The 16,030-nt window shown below is 30.7% G+C and overlaps 1 protein-coding gene across 11 annotated transcripts in view; it reads right to left on the reverse strand.

Moving 5' to 3' along the window:
- Positions 1-16,030, reverse strand: part of LOC134706440 (ATP-dependent translocase ABCB1-like) — a 50,225-nt gene that overhangs the window by 21,938 nt on the left and 12,257 nt on the right. For 9 of the 11 annotated variants that reach the window (XM_063565367.1, XM_063565378.1, XM_063565375.1 and 6 more), the window contains 11 exons: positions 15,001-15,172; positions 14,475-14,599; positions 10,819-10,996; positions 9,950-10,063; positions 9,449-9,559; positions 8,906-9,031; positions 7,819-8,022; positions 6,719-6,889; positions 5,960-6,121; positions 5,093-5,114; positions 2,880-2,891 (listed from right to left, as the gene is read on the reverse strand). In XM_063565367.1, coding sequence (XP_063421437.1) covers positions 2,880-2,891; positions 5,093-5,114; positions 5,960-6,121; positions 6,719-6,889; positions 7,819-8,022; positions 8,906-9,031; positions 9,449-9,559; positions 9,950-10,063; positions 10,819-10,996; positions 14,475-14,599; positions 15,001-15,172 — 1,397 coding nt within the window. The remainder of the gene's footprint in view (positions 1-2,879; positions 2,892-5,092; positions 5,115-5,959; positions 6,122-6,718; positions 6,890-7,818; positions 8,023-8,905; positions 9,032-9,448; positions 9,560-9,949; positions 10,064-10,818; positions 10,997-14,474; positions 14,600-15,000; positions 15,173-16,030) is intronic. The other 2 variants (XM_063565369.1, XM_063565377.1) reach the window with 1 other exon arrangement.

The raw sequence follows: 16,030 nt of genomic DNA on the forward strand, positions 1-16,030 counted from the left end.
TAAAATTCCAAACTAAGATATCAGTAAAAAAATAATGAATTTAAAAATATGATACATTTACATGTGAAAATGCATATTCATGGTCAATACGTGAAATATATGCTGAGAAAGTGCTTTTATTTATTAGATACAATTTTTTTGCAGTCTTTGTGGATTATAAAATTCTCTTTAACCAAGACAATTTGTAGGCATAAATGAATCAGCTTATTTCCAAAAGCAGACGAACAAGCAATGAAAAATGAAAACAGAGTAAAAAAACCCATCTAATTTGGCATTAAAATTAGAAAGATCATATCATAGGGAACATGAGTACCATTTTTCAAGTTAATTGAACTTCAACTTTATCAAAAACTACCTTGACCAAAACTTTAACCTTATGCCGACCAGACGGACGAATGAATGAACAGACACACAGACCAGAAAACATAATGCCCCTCTACTGTAGTAGGTAGGGCATAAAAATGATTATATTTATGAATAGAGTAGATAAGATACTGATCTGGACAAATTTCATACAATTATCACACTGCTTTTGATGAAGATCAAATATGTGACAATACTCTGGTTTAACAAAAAGTATTTGACACTACCAAGTGACCCTATCTTTGATAAAGGTAAAGTAAGAGACACTGCCCTCAACATTGGTCAAACATTTAACCATGCCCTGTATATAGGTCAAACATGTGACACCACCTTTGAAAAAGGTTTGAATAGGACTATCCTGGATGCAAGCTAATGATTCTGTACAGGTTTAGGGTCAAGCATGTTGTGGGAATAAAGCATGAGACTGGACAATAGATAAAGGTTGGGCATCTGACAATGACATTGACAAGGGTTAAGCATATGTTATACACAGCCCACTTAGTTTATAATTAAAATTTGCCTTGATCTTTATGAAAGCACTTTAAATCTAAGATAGACATAATAATGTTTACAGAAATTTACCCCAAAAAGTTGTTTATCATGCGGCTATATTACCATGCCTTACTATTGTAGTCTTCATTCAAATATTTAGGACTGATTGTAGGTTGCAGTGACCTACTTAACATAACTGGCTTTTAGAAACCTTATAAACATCCTATCACCAAGATATATGATTGTAAGGTATAAACGAAAACTTAATCTGAGTCAAAGAAGTTTAAATATAGAACAGTGATGAATATTGTAGATCAATCCTTATCATAAGTTAATTTTCATGCACCTGTGGCTGTGAATTTATAATTAACTTTTAGTTTTCAATGTCAGATTTGGAGGAAGAATAAATAAGTGAAACATGAATATGACAAGTGACTGTTACTTCTTAAATATCATCAGACTATCCATGAATTTGACAAGTGACGGTTACTTCTTAAATTTCATCAGACTATCAAAGATTCAAATGCCCATTATTCATATGGTGATATATCAAATAGTTTCATGCATGTGAAAAAAAATGGGAACGACAAATTATCTTTATCTGTCCTTCATAACTTTGATGAGGCAGGAAATAGGGGTTTGCCATCATCATATTTGTTGGGACTAGTGTTCTTTTTTTCAGGCTCTTATATTTTCGGATAAATAAATATAGCATTACCTTCTGGTTCTACAACAAAATCACAGATTGCATGAAATTTAAATATTTTTAAAATTAGCATTTCTTTACACAACAGCATAAATATTTTATCCATTCAAAACATTAAAAACCAAAGTGTTTTATTTCATTAAAAACAACTTTCTGAAATATTGTTTACAGTTCTGAGTATTATAATCTTTCTTTTGAGATGTTAGTATACATGAAATTAGTAATGAATATTGTATAATAATCTTAACTTTGTTGAAGATAGAACATTGCCTTTTACCAAAAAATACATACAATCAATATTAAGATATTATTAAACAAACTTGTTTATCTCTTCTAATTCTGAAGTCTTACGAATAATAGAAACAAGAAGCTGAAATGTATGTGCATATAAGCATTTTCTTTTTATCAACTTATGTCATCATATTCCATTGACTTTTTACTCCTGACCTAGGTATTAGTTATCTTTCCTCAAGCAGAAGCAATGCATCAATTTAATTAAATTAGATGCATACATAATCCTGATTTCAAATATTTTCCAATTTGTTTTTAACAGAATTTATCAACTAATAAAAAAAAACATGCATGAAATACTTGACATTTTCAACAAAAGTTACGATTAGAAGATCATCAACTGGCATCACTGAATTTGATGTGTCAGTCAGCATAAAGAAAAGAAATACTAAGATAATTTTCATCAATTAAGAAGTCAGCAGAAACAAAAATTTAAAACAACAGTAAAAAATCATTGTAACATTGAAAATAAAGAACATCAAAATAATTAGCATGCCAAACTGTACAACATATATATAATATCAAATGTACTTTACCAATCAATTCTACAGGATGAAAAATAAATCATTGTCCCATCTTTCCTCTTACAAATTTTAAACAATTAGAAATAGAAAAATTTGTCAAAATGATAGTGATAATTCACCCCAACCCCCTCCAAATTCATTCCTAGATATTAAAAAAAAATGATTTAAAATGGTTCAACTAAATTTACCTTAGTGGAATTCAATTAATAACTCTTTCTTAGATCAATTAAATCAATTTGTATTAAATGGCAAAAATCTCCACAGATAATCTCAAAATTTAATGTTGGCATTGAAAAAATGATGAGGTCACGAGTGGTGTTGATTATCCAGAGGGTAGGGCTTAAAATTTAAAGTTGGAGTAGCTCGTCCCATAAAGGGGCTGTGGTTATCCCTGAATGATCTATGGATCAAGGTACAATCATCCTGATGTAAATCTCACAATCAATATATATCATTCAAAGAGTTATTTTTATAACAATGTTAAAAAAAAGCTAATACTATACCTTCTGCCTCAACTAGTAAAATCCAGAGATGTATGAAAATAAAACAAATTCAGTGATTATTAAGTGTGCACACTACAATCTATGACCTCTGTTGTGTGCATTATGGATCCATCTTAAATGTAACATATATAATAGGGTCGCAATGGGGGTACGTTCAAGAACAATAATAATAAAAAGTCTTGCCAAATGACGTCAACAGTCTATTTTGGTTCATGACAATAAAAATTTACATTTTCTTTATACCAATTATAAAAATATTGACTAATTTTTACAAATCATGTTAAAATTCTTTCCAAAACTTATGGTAAGGGATAACTATTTGACAACCTCTAACAAATCTCAGGGGCGGATGCAGGAATTTTCCAAAGAGGGGGTGCTATCCCAGGGCAAAGGGGGGGTGCAAAACATATGTCCCGATACAAATGCATTGATCGGCCAAAATAAAGGGGGGGTGCGAACCCCCTGAACCCCCCCCCTGGATCCGCCACTGAATCTTAACAAAATTTTAGCCAATTCATTCAGAGCAGTAGCTGAAAATGTTTGTTGGACATCTGACACTAAAGGGCATTTCTACTCTCATATAACCTTAAATATGTAAACACGACAGAAACTGACAAAGACATGTTTACCAGACAAACATTAAGTCAAATGGCAATCAAAAATAAAAGGCAAATTAACCAATGTGACAACTTCTAAATCACATCATAACTTCAGAAAATTAGTATCAGCCTCTTTGTATAATTTCTCCATAGTCAAATTACCTACTGTAGAATGAATTTGAAAAACAGCTTCATACATACTTGGAATTCAATAAGTTATACAGATTTTTATCTTTAATACATTGCCAAATGTTTCTGGATATCTAAATAAGAACTGATATCTGTTAAAATATCTGAACATTCAGATGTCTCTCTGGGAGATCCACAGTAGGAATATTACGACCATTTATTGCAAGGACACAAACTCAAGACTGTTTACATGACGGACCCATAATGCACACATTTATTAGCCTTCAAACTAATGCATGAAATGATGAATGTGTAATTATGAAATGAATTACCTACTTTAGAGAAACTAACACATTTTAGGCTTAACTTGGGTCAAAAAGAAAATACTTTCCCAATAACATCAACATTTATAACAGTAGTTCTCCCTTTCATTTTTATTTGATCCATTAATTAAATTTGTATTCTTTGCATTTTAAAAACTAAATTCAGATTCAGAAAATTTATTAAAAGGAACATACATCTCCTGTTTATATTTTATAATAAATATTAATGTGTGTTTTTTTATCATATTATTAATTAATCTGCACATTAATTTATTAACCATATATTTTGTTATTATACTTCCAGTTACCTTGGTAATTACATGTTAAATGTTATTAAATAATTTAGGTAAAGTCTGTTTATTTCACTTTTTATTTTCATCAATGTTATGTAAAAGATTTTGTTTTCGATTAATCTTAATGAAATGTGAAAATGATTGTATATATGTATATACTGCTGCTGTGTCTGGCTACAAATATTTAACATAAGCATTTGTAGTTACAAGAAGCCTCACAAATTATTTAACAACATTTGAGAACAGTTTAGCAGTCCTAATAATTTTCAGCTTTATACAGAACTATATGATCAGAAATTGTTAAATCAATAAATGATTTTAAAATGTTGCAATTTTTTTAGGTGGATATTGTTCCTTTTCTATCAAAACAGCCTACCAAATTAAAACAGTGAATTGCTAATCATGAGACTGTTAGATTTTTTGTGAAGCAGTTCTATAAATAATATACTGTTAGATTTTTTATGAAGCAGTTCAATTGTATACTGTTAGATTTTTTGTGAAGCAGTTCTATAATATAATGTTAGATTTTTTGTGAAGCAGTTCTATAATAAATATAAGTGAAAACTATTGCCATAATAATTATCTAACTTGTGCTATTGATGTACTCTCCTGATGTACTGTGATATACTCATTTTCCAGGATTAAGATTCAGGTATTCAGAGTGCTAGTTTTCATGGATTATGTGAGTTAAGTTGAACCATGAATTTAAGTGTTCAACATAGCACAAATTGATTTTTTTATCCATACAAACACATTAGTTCTCAATCCAGGAAAATTTGTTCACAGGCCATATAAAAGAATTTCCAGTACCTCGTTGCAAATACATTATAGCATTAAAAATATGAATACAGAAATAAATGGTAACATACCTTCCACATCTACTTTCTTTGTCTGAAATAGACAAATAAAATCTACATTTTGTCTTTTTTTCCACCTAAATCATAGTATCAGTCAACATCAATATGAAATATCATGAATTCTGTCCAAAGTTAAGTTTCTACCAAGCTATAAATTAGTCTTGAGTTATATATTCAATGTTTACCTTAAGTGTAAACAGTAAATTGTACATACTGTAATGTAATGTTTTCACTGTAATACTTTCAACCAAAGGTTTGACGTGAATACCATGGTAAAATTAACTTCTGTTTTACACATTAAGAAATTGTGTAATTACATAAAATCTACATGGCCAATCAAATCACATATTGTAGCCATATTGTTATTTGTTTTCTTATAATGCTTTGTATTGATAGTATAACTAATCGCCGTATTTGAATATAAAAAAAAAGACAATGCGTGACTGAACGACGCATGGATTAAACGAAAGTGCAGCACGAGTTTAATCCATAGCGGCGTATGGTCACAAGTTGTCTTATTTTTTATATTCAAATACGGCAATTAGTTATACTTTTTATTACATTGTCAAATGGCTTTTTTTTTATGAAATTAACGTAGAAAATGTAAGGAACTATAAGTTTTTCCTACGCATTTACAATTTGTTTTGATCCGACATTTTTGACGTCTTGACAAAGCCTATTGTTGTATGACGTCAGAGAGTGAAATAACCACGTTTATTTCACATGTGAAATTGGATTTTTGATTTAACTGGGAAATCAATGTAATTTATTGCAACCAATGTTTTGTTCTCTGCTGTTTATCATTTTGTCATGATGAAAATATCCTTTCTTTGCTATAGCATATATATGCTTTTTGCAATAAAGTTTTCCTTTATTTACCTGTAGTGTCACCAGTGAGTTATAAACTCCACTCCTAGCCATCAGTTGATCGTGAGTTCCTTGTTCTACAATCACACCCTCCTTAAAGCCAGCAATAATATCAGCATTCTTGATGGTGGAAAGTCTATGAGCAATAACTAATGTTGTTCTACCTGCTCTAGCCTGGAAATTTGAGATATTGTTAATAAGTTAATTTGTTTTAACAAATCCATCATTAATTAGGCCATTAGTTTTCTCTTTATGGACTTTGAGGTCTCGTTTAGCTTACTATGCAGTATGGGTTTTGCAAATTTCTGGCAAGCTGTAAGAAGACCTAGGTTGCACTTTGTAAATACAACTGTTTCACAAACCACACCTCTTTTAAGGAAATATACATTATTTATAGATATTCACCACATAGCAACATAACTTGGGAATGTTAACAAATGAATACACATGGTATTGGTGAAATTGAATTCTGAGGAAGACTCAAAGTGAATGGAGGGGTAGTACAGAATTTTAGTATAAGTTTAAAAATTTGCAAGTCATGCTATAACTGAAACTATTTAATATTGAAGATGTGATCTAGAAAATCTAAGCTTAAATTGTTATTTGGATGAAGAGTTGTCTCATTGGCACTCACACCACATCTTCCTATATCTAGATAAACTCTTGCCTACTTTGTTTCCTATATAAATCTAAGCTAGATACACTCTTGCCTACTTTGTTTCCTATATCAGTTTATCATGCCTACACTTAACTTTTATATGTTTGACTTACTTTGTCTAAAGCTTCCTGTACTATGGACTCACTTTCTGTGTCTAGGGCTGAAGTAGCTTCATCAAGAAGAAGTATTTTTGGATCCCGTACAAGTGCTCTAGCAATGGCCACTCTTTGTTTCTGTCCTCCACTAAGCTGGGCTCCTCTCTCTCCAACTAATGTGTCAAATTTCTACAAATATTGCAAAACTTTGTTAAAACTTGAAATGTTAACTATCATAAGTAAATTCTTGATTCATGTTATCGGTATGTCAATAAACCTAATTTTGTGTATTCAGTGAGGGAATATTGTCGTGTAACTAGCAACTTGTAAACAAAGAAAAACCTTCAAGAGCTATATCACAATACTCCGTATAGAATATTTGAGGACTAAAATCATTAGGACATCACTCTACAAATCCAAGTGTGGTTACAGACTGATGTAGTGTCTTTAAGTTATTATGGAAAACACCATTCTCAGCAGATGTTTGTGTTTATTTTTTGTTACTCTGTCCTTGAAGTATCGACAACAGAATCTACAGAAAACTTCTGATTACATGTGACTTTAAATGTAGGCTTGGTTCCCATGCAACATTTTCCAGTAATTATCTATAAATATCTTTGTTTTCAGTCTCAGATAATTATTTATCGGTCGTCCCTCTGTCTATATCACTCTGTTCAGCTCTTAATATTATTCCGTATCATGTCTTTGTGACGTCAAATACGTTGACCCGGCCTTAATAACTTTGACCCGGACTTATCAGCGACGTCATAATGTTTGAACCGACGTTAATAACTTTGACCTGAACTTATCAAGTCATCTTTTGTGTGCTGGCGAAACAAAGCAAACACTTCCGAAACACGCAAATATAGCCCGATAACTCAATTATCAGATTATCTGCATATTGATATAGTAAAATATCAGCTGCTTGGCATTATATGAAGGCTTTTTGATCTCGTTCGCTACGCTCACTCGACAAAAAGCTTCATATCATGTCTCGCAGCTGATATTTTACGATATCAACATGCGGATAACCTGATAATCGGTACGTATTAAGCTGTTTGTTTTTTAGTCTATTTTCTCTTTAATAATACATCTACTACTTTATACCATTTACTTACTTCAGGGAGATCCATTATAAAGTTGTAAGCATTAGCCATTTTAGTGGCTGCAATGACTTCATCATCAGTAACATTATTCCGTCCCATTTTTATATTATCTTTGATTGACATGGCAAACAAGATTGGTTCCTGGCTGACAATACCAATATGTTCTCTCAACCATTTCACGTTCAAGTCCTTTAGATTCTTTCCATCCAGAGTAATCTATACAGGGATATATAAAGACTAATTAACACAAAAATACACACAAAACTTCCTGTATCATCTCTTGTTTTATCACATTATTCATGAGAGTATAAATCATTTATGTTTTACTGTTGTTTATATGTGTCCTTGACATTATTCATGAGAGTATAAATCATTTATGTTTTACTGTTGTTTATATGTCCTTGACATTATTCATGAGAGTATAAATCATTTATGTTTTACTGTTGTTTATATGTGTCCTTGACATTATTCATGAGAGTATAAATCATTTATGTTTTACTGTTGTTTATATGTCCTTGACATTATTCATGAGAGTATAAATCATTTATGTTTTACTGTTGTTTATATGTCCTTGACATTATTCATGAGAGTATAAATCATTTATATTTTACTGTTGTTTATATGTGTCCTTGTACAAAAATGATGTCTGTCATACCTTACTTGTCTAAATACTTTATTCTCACCATTCAAGTTTAAAAAAAAAAAAGTGAAACTGTGAGCTACTGATCACTGATGATAACCAGGCCACGACTGACTTATTTTAATATAAGTATGTTAGTGTTTGGATAACAGGAAGTTGTTAAGTGATGAATCTGAAAACGCATCACATGGTAAAGTTGACTTATATAAACCCTGAATCTAAATTTCAAAAACCCTTATGATTATGTTCCTGAGAATGATGTGATGAAAAATATTTATGGGTGGAATGATAAAGGACAGATGGACAGAAAACTGAAATCATATTGTTACATATGCATATTGGTTTTGTCTTCGTTCTTCCTATATTGTCCTTATTTATCAAAGATTTTCCAGCTTTTTGACACTCTTTTGTGATTTCAACTTCATGTATTCCCTTTTAAACTTATTGAATTAAACTTACAGTTCCTCCTTCTGGGTCGTAAAATCTGGTCATTAACTGTACACAGGTGCTTTTACCACACCCACTTGATCCTACCAGGGCCACTGTCTGACCAGGTTGTACAGTAAGGTCCACACCCTTCAAAACCTGTGTGATATATATGTTAAACATGAAACAACATTTTGTAATTCCCAGAGAAGCTCAGAAAGTTTTACACAATAAACTTCTTATTTCTATAAATATGACTATAAGAATCCCAGTATAACTTACTATTAATATTTGATTAACTTCACAACTTAAGTATTTCTTGAAAAATACAATATTAAAAAGAAAAAAGAAAATGTCTTTTGTTCATAATTTCTACTAAAGGACATGTGCATATCTTTTCTGACAAATTATCGTCAATTTTAATTCCTATATATATGCTGTCTCCAAGTTGTAATTTGTACAAGGTAAATCCTGAATTTTATTTGCACTAAAGCCAATGCAGCTATGAATGCATGAAGATGTAGAATTTAACATCTAAAAAAATAGAGCTATGATATAAGTGGTTTTTATACATACCTGTACTTCCTTCCTGGCAGGATAGGTAAATTTAACATTCCTGAACTGTATATTTCCTGTCACCTTGTCAGGCTTTGATCCTACTTCAGAATAGCTGTCAATCTCTGGAACCTAAACATATATACACATATCATATAAATAGTCTATTACAAAATTAATAGAACTCTTTTTAAAAAGGCATAATTCTTTGAAAAGATACATATTCACCTTTAAGTTAAATCAAACTGTAGAAAGAATCGGTGTTTGGAAGGAATTTGTGGCATTCTATTTATAGCTTTCATATAGCTTTATGTTTTGGTTTACTGTAACAAAACTTGTTTTTATATGAGCTTCAATATTCATAAAATTCATTTTAAAGAAATATAAAAGTTTAATGAATAATAAATTGATCTGTAAAGAGCCTTTTTGAGCTTAACTTACATTATCATATATAATATGTTAATTTGGCATTATCCATCATAATCTAAGGTTTTTTTTGGCTATCAATAGACCAAGCCTTACCAATTTAATGATGTCAAAGACAACAAAAGCTGCTCCCCTGGCTGATGCCAATGATTGAAGTGGTGGAGCAACATTACCAATGGACCATGCACCAATCAAAACAGAGAAAAAGATCTGAAATAAAAAGTAAAAGGTGAAGACTGATACCAATGGACCAATCAAAACAGAGAAAAATATCTGAAATAAAAAGTAAAATGGTGGAGACTGATACCAATGCACCAATCAAAACAGAGAAAAATATCTGAAATAAAAAGTAAAAGGTGAAGACTGATACCAATGGACCAATCAAAACAGAGAAAAATATCTGAAATAAAAAGTAAAATGGTGGAGACTGATACCAATGCACCAATCAAAACAGAGAAAAATATCTGAAATAAAAAGTAAAATGGTGAAGACTGATACCAATGGACAATGCACCAATCAAAAAAGAAAACTGTCTGAAATGTCAGGCACAATATAACATGAGAAGTTTTCTTTTTTAACCCTGTCATCTCTTATAACCCTGGCATCTCTTTAAATGTGGGGTAGTATCACTTTAATTACAAACATACAATATTAAGAAAATATATAAAATTTTACTTTAAATACAAAATCCAAATTTTTAGTTTGGCTTCCTATTAAGCATCTTATATTTTAGGAATGGTAAGAAATACATCAAAAATACTGAAAACACCCAAATATATGGTCTCGTCCTTGTGGAACTTAAAACTGAAAATGTTAAACAACATCCTTTATAGTCTGGAAAGGAACATTGAAAAATTCTGAAGGAATGTTGTACAGTTACTGTGAGTTCATTTAATTTCGTGGTTTTTTTCTTTTTTGTGTTTTGCATATTGTCCATGTTATTTTATCATATTTTGAATACTTACAATCAAAACTTTTCCAATAGTGTAGGTATCAGATTCCTCTCTAACTAGTTTGGCTCCATACCAAAACCCAAGAGCATAGGCTCCAAACATAACAACATATACTAATCCCACAGAAAAGCCATTAGTATAACCCTTCTTAATACCAACATCTTTGGCATTCTGTAGGTGGGAATTGTACCTAGAAATAGATTTAATGGTCATATATGACTTGGTGTATGGGTGGGATTGTACCAAGAAATAGATTTAATGGTCATATATGACTTGGTGTACAGGTGGGAATTGTACCTATAAATAGATTTAGTGGTCATATATGACTTGGTGTATAGGTGGGAATTGTACCTAGAAATAGATTTAGTGGTCATATATGACTTGGTGTATAGGTGGGAATTGTACCTAGAAATAGATTTAGTGGTCATATATGACTTGGTGTATAGGTGGGAATTGTACCTAGAAATATATTTAATAGTCATACATGACTTGGTGTACAGGTGGGAATTGTACCTATAAATAGATTTAGTGGTCATATATGAATTGGTGTATAGGTGGGAATTGTACCTAGAAATATATTTATGGTCACTTGAAAAACACCGGTATCACTAAGATTACATTTCTACCTTGACAGGTAAGTTTGTATTTAGCCTATGAAATACTTATTTAGCCTTGAGAATTGAAAGGTCAGTTTATTCCATTCATACAATAGAAGTTTACCTATAGGGGTCAGAATGGGGTTTACAGAATAGAGAATAGATGTAATAGCAACAAAAAAATAGAGAAAAGAGGAAATGAACAATAAAATAAAATATAGAGAATACTGCGGTGCAAAAGTATAAATAATAAATGGCCAAAATAACTTTAAAAAGTAACTTTAGTAACTGTTATGCAGTACTGATAATATAATGATCAATGCACATAATTGATAAATAATCTTGTAACAAAAAGACAATATATTAAAATCATTTTTGTGAGAATTTTACAGAATGAGAGTTATTTTTAAGGCTATTAAACATGTTAAAAGGAAAATGCCATAAAAATGTAAAGAATACAGATATTAAAAAAACCCATGCAGGTCCTCATGTCAATCAGATTGTCAATATATAGGACACATCTAGTCAAACTGGTTTTAAACTAAACATCTGGTCAAACTGGTTTGGTATAACTGATAGTTTCTTGCCCTAGTTGTATATTTCACAGTGACCTTAATATGTGTTAGTGCTAAGAGTACATTGTAATGTCATACTTATTCATTTTCTGTTGGGACATGACCCACATTGTTAACATAAAAACAGTGGCTTGAGATTTCAACTGATATTAGTATAATAAACAATGATAAATTAATATTTGGAATTTTATATCCTGGTTGATGTTTTTTTGGGACCAAGATGTTTTCTTCATTCTAGTTTATATGATTATTTTAACCTTCAACATTGTTCAATGCACATTTAAAATTTCAGGTCTCATTTAAAATACTTTGCAACTAAATAATAGTTTGTCAGATTTGGTGTAAACTAAAAACAAGACAGTGTAATAGATAACCTGCAAGCATAGTCTATTTCTATAAAAGTCGAGCAAATAGGTTTTTTTTATATCTGAAAAAAAAAACTACCATGTAAAGAAATATGCAATTTAAAGGCCTTAAATAACCCCTAAAACTCAACATTTACAGATTTTTAACAATTAAATCAAGATGCACAAAGTTTTAAGTATTGGTCAAAATATAGGGATTTTTTGTACTCTAACAATATCACATAACAATAAAGTGACCTTAATTTTGGACAAGATAAATGGCATGAAGCCAAATTTTTCAACTTCTATTGTATGAATGGGAAACTGACCTTTCAATTCTCAAGGCTAAATAAGTATTTTATAGGCTAGATACAAACTTACCTGTCAAGGTAGAATTGTAATCTGAGTGATATCGGTGTTATTCAACTCACCATAATGGTCTTACATGACTTGGTGTACAGGTGGGAATTGTACCTAGAAATATATTTAATAGCCATACATGACTTGGTGTATAGGTGGGAATTGTACCTAGAAATAGATTTAATGGTCAAATATGACTTGGTGTATAGGTTGGAATTCTACCTATAAATAGATTTAATGGTCATACATGACTTGGTGTATAGGTGGGAATTGTACCTAGAAATATATTTAATAGTCATACATGACTTGGTGTACAGGTGGGAATTGTACCTATAAATAGATTTAATGGTCATACATGACTTGGTGTATAGGTGGGATTGTACCTAGAAATATATTTAATAGTCATACATGACTTGGTGTACAGGTGGGAATTGTACCTAGAAATAGATTTAATGGTCATATACGACTTGGTGTACAGGTGGGAATTGTACCTAGAAATAGATTTAATGGTCATATACGACTTGGTGTATAGGTGGGAATTGTACCTGTAAATAGATTTAATGGTCATATACAACTTGGTGTACAGGTGGGAATTGTACCTAGAAATATATTTAATGGTCATATACGACTTGGTGTATAGGTGGGAATTGTACCTAGAAATAAATTTAATGGTCATACATGACTTGGTGTATAATTTTGAATTGGACCTATAAAAAGTTATAATGGTCATACATGACTTGGTGTATAATTTTGAATTGGACCTATAAATAGTTATAATGGTCATATTGGTATTAAAGTTGGAATTGACCTGTGGAATTGGGGTACAAACTTGATCATATTATAGAAAACATGTGTACTAGTTTTTAAGTTGATGGAAATCAACTTCATCTAAAACTACCTTGACCAAAAAGTTTAACCTGAAGTGGGACAAACAGACAAACAAATGAACAGACAAACGAATGAAGGAACAGACTCACAGACAGGAAAATGTAATGCCCCTAGGTGGGGCATAGATAATACCTGGCAATAATGCATTAAATTGATACAATGCATCATTAGAATTTTTCTGGTAAGTTTTGACAAAACAGCAAATAAATGTCTTATAAAGATATAAGTTAAGAATTTAATGAAAATGTATAATATAATTTTCACTATCTGTTTTGGTTTATCATCAGGGAGTTAAAATCCTTGTTTGTAACTTGGCATTTCATTTGCTTTTAAATATAACCAATGAATAGTCTTTTAAGAGGTAGAAACAAGGTAAAACAAGGGGAGTAACTTAAATTTTATACTGCCAAATGTGTTAGAAATACACAATATTTGCAATTCACAGACTATTTATAACCTGAGGTAACAGACATGTATGTTTGATACCCAAGCTGTCAAGTAAAGCCACTTAACTGTCTTAATTTCATGATCTTTGTTCAGTTTGTACCAAATTACCTTCATCAGCAATAAATATCATGGAATGACATCAACAGTATGAAGACTGATGAGTTTTCTATGTTGAAATATCAAAATGCAAATGATTTTGAATTTTAAACAGATCTTAAAAATCAGAAGACTTTGCCTCCAGCCAAAAGAATCACATAAATAAGACATATTTTCACAGCTAAAACCCCTGAAGACCATCAAAGTCAAGTTTGCTTTCATTTTGACCATTACTTTCAGAGGAGAATATTTTTGTAAAAAAATAATGGACAAGGGACAAGGGAAGAATGAAGATGCAGGAAGCCAATTGATGAGAAAAGTTTGCATAGCCTTTTTGAAGTGAGCTATTTATCAATTAATACCTTTGGCATTCCTTTTGCTGTCCACCAAAACTGACCACTGTTCTAATAGAACTAAATACTTCCTCTGCTACCGCCCCTGCTTTAGCATAAGCTTCAGATTCTTTAGAAGACATGTCTGCTACAAGCTGTTAAAATAAAAAAGTCATGAAACTATTAAGAATTGAATGATTTATAGAGCTTATTTAACACCAATACAGAGCTGACAATGAAAGCTGAGGCAAGAGTATCTTTTTATAAGACTATTATCAGATGTCAGTAAAAAACTTATAGAAAAAATCAAAAACTATGACTGTGTACAGATATAAGTAAACTATAGATAAATCAAAGACCAAATTATACCAAGGGAATGAATTTAAAGATAAATACCTATTTATTTCATTTTTTTTTTATCATTATTTAGCTTGAAACAGAAGCAAAACTGCTTTTATTTGCATATAAGCTTATCTTCTTGAAAATAAATGAAATTCTAAAGATTTATTGTAAAATAACTGGTTTCTGCTACCTTATTTATTACAGAATATTTTACCTTATTCATTACAAATCCTGTAACAGCTAATAAAGGACTGATGGCCAGTATAACCAAGGTAAGTTTCCACCCATATATAAATCCAATGATAAATCCAGTCAGGAAACCAGAGGTCCACTGTAGGCAGGAACCCATCTTGTCACCAATACCTTCGTGAATCTTATTGATGTCACTGAAAAATATATAATATAATGTAATGAAAAATATAAAATTATTGTCTTAATCTATTATTTATGACAAATGTGCATAAATCTTAGATGAATCACAAAAAAATAAAAATAGAAAATGTGTTCTTGAAATATGAATATAATTTATTTTTTTCTATTCTGAACTTACCATTTTTTTGTAGCAAAATTCCAGGATTATCTACAGTTTGTATGTTTAACCTCCGAAACTCATCTTTCCCCTTAAACATGACCAATTACCAAAATTTGTTTATATGATGTCACTGAATGCCCAATACCTTTACCTTAATTACCCAAACTACTTTTGCATTTATGTCCTTGGAAAGTGATTTTAGTTGATTTGTTTTTCCAACGACAATAATTGATGTGAAAGAAATATAGATCCCACAACTGCAACAAGTGTATTACAATATATCTCCACTAGAGACAGTTAAATTTTAATATTTAAAAGATAAATTTTATTATTTAAAACGTGAGGCTTGCCGAGCTTTTAAATAATTAAAATTTAACTCTTGAGAGCAGAGAAATATCATAATACACAAGTTACAGTTGTGGAATCTGTTTCTCTTATGATTTTTATCCTTCCTTTTCATTATCCTTCCTTTTCAAAGATTTGATGAAAGTTGTGTTTTTTGGATGTGATGTCATCAGGCATGGTTGCAATTTTTTCATGACGTCACAATAAGAAAATTCAGAAGAAAACAAGAAAACTTAACATCACAATTAAATTTTAACCAATCATATGCGAAGAACAGATTTTTCTCTATTGAGGAGAAATATTTTTCTCACACGGTTCAGGAAATGTGAAAATAGCACAAGAATTAGAGAAATATATGGATCCACCA

The sequence above is a fragment of the Mytilus trossulus genome, chromosome 2 (assembly GCF_036588685.1).
Source record: "Mytilus trossulus isolate FHL-02 chromosome 2, PNRI_Mtr1.1.1.hap1, whole genome shotgun sequence".
Classification (NCBI taxonomy): Eukaryota; Metazoa; Mollusca; class Bivalvia; order Mytilida; family Mytilidae; genus Mytilus; species Mytilus trossulus.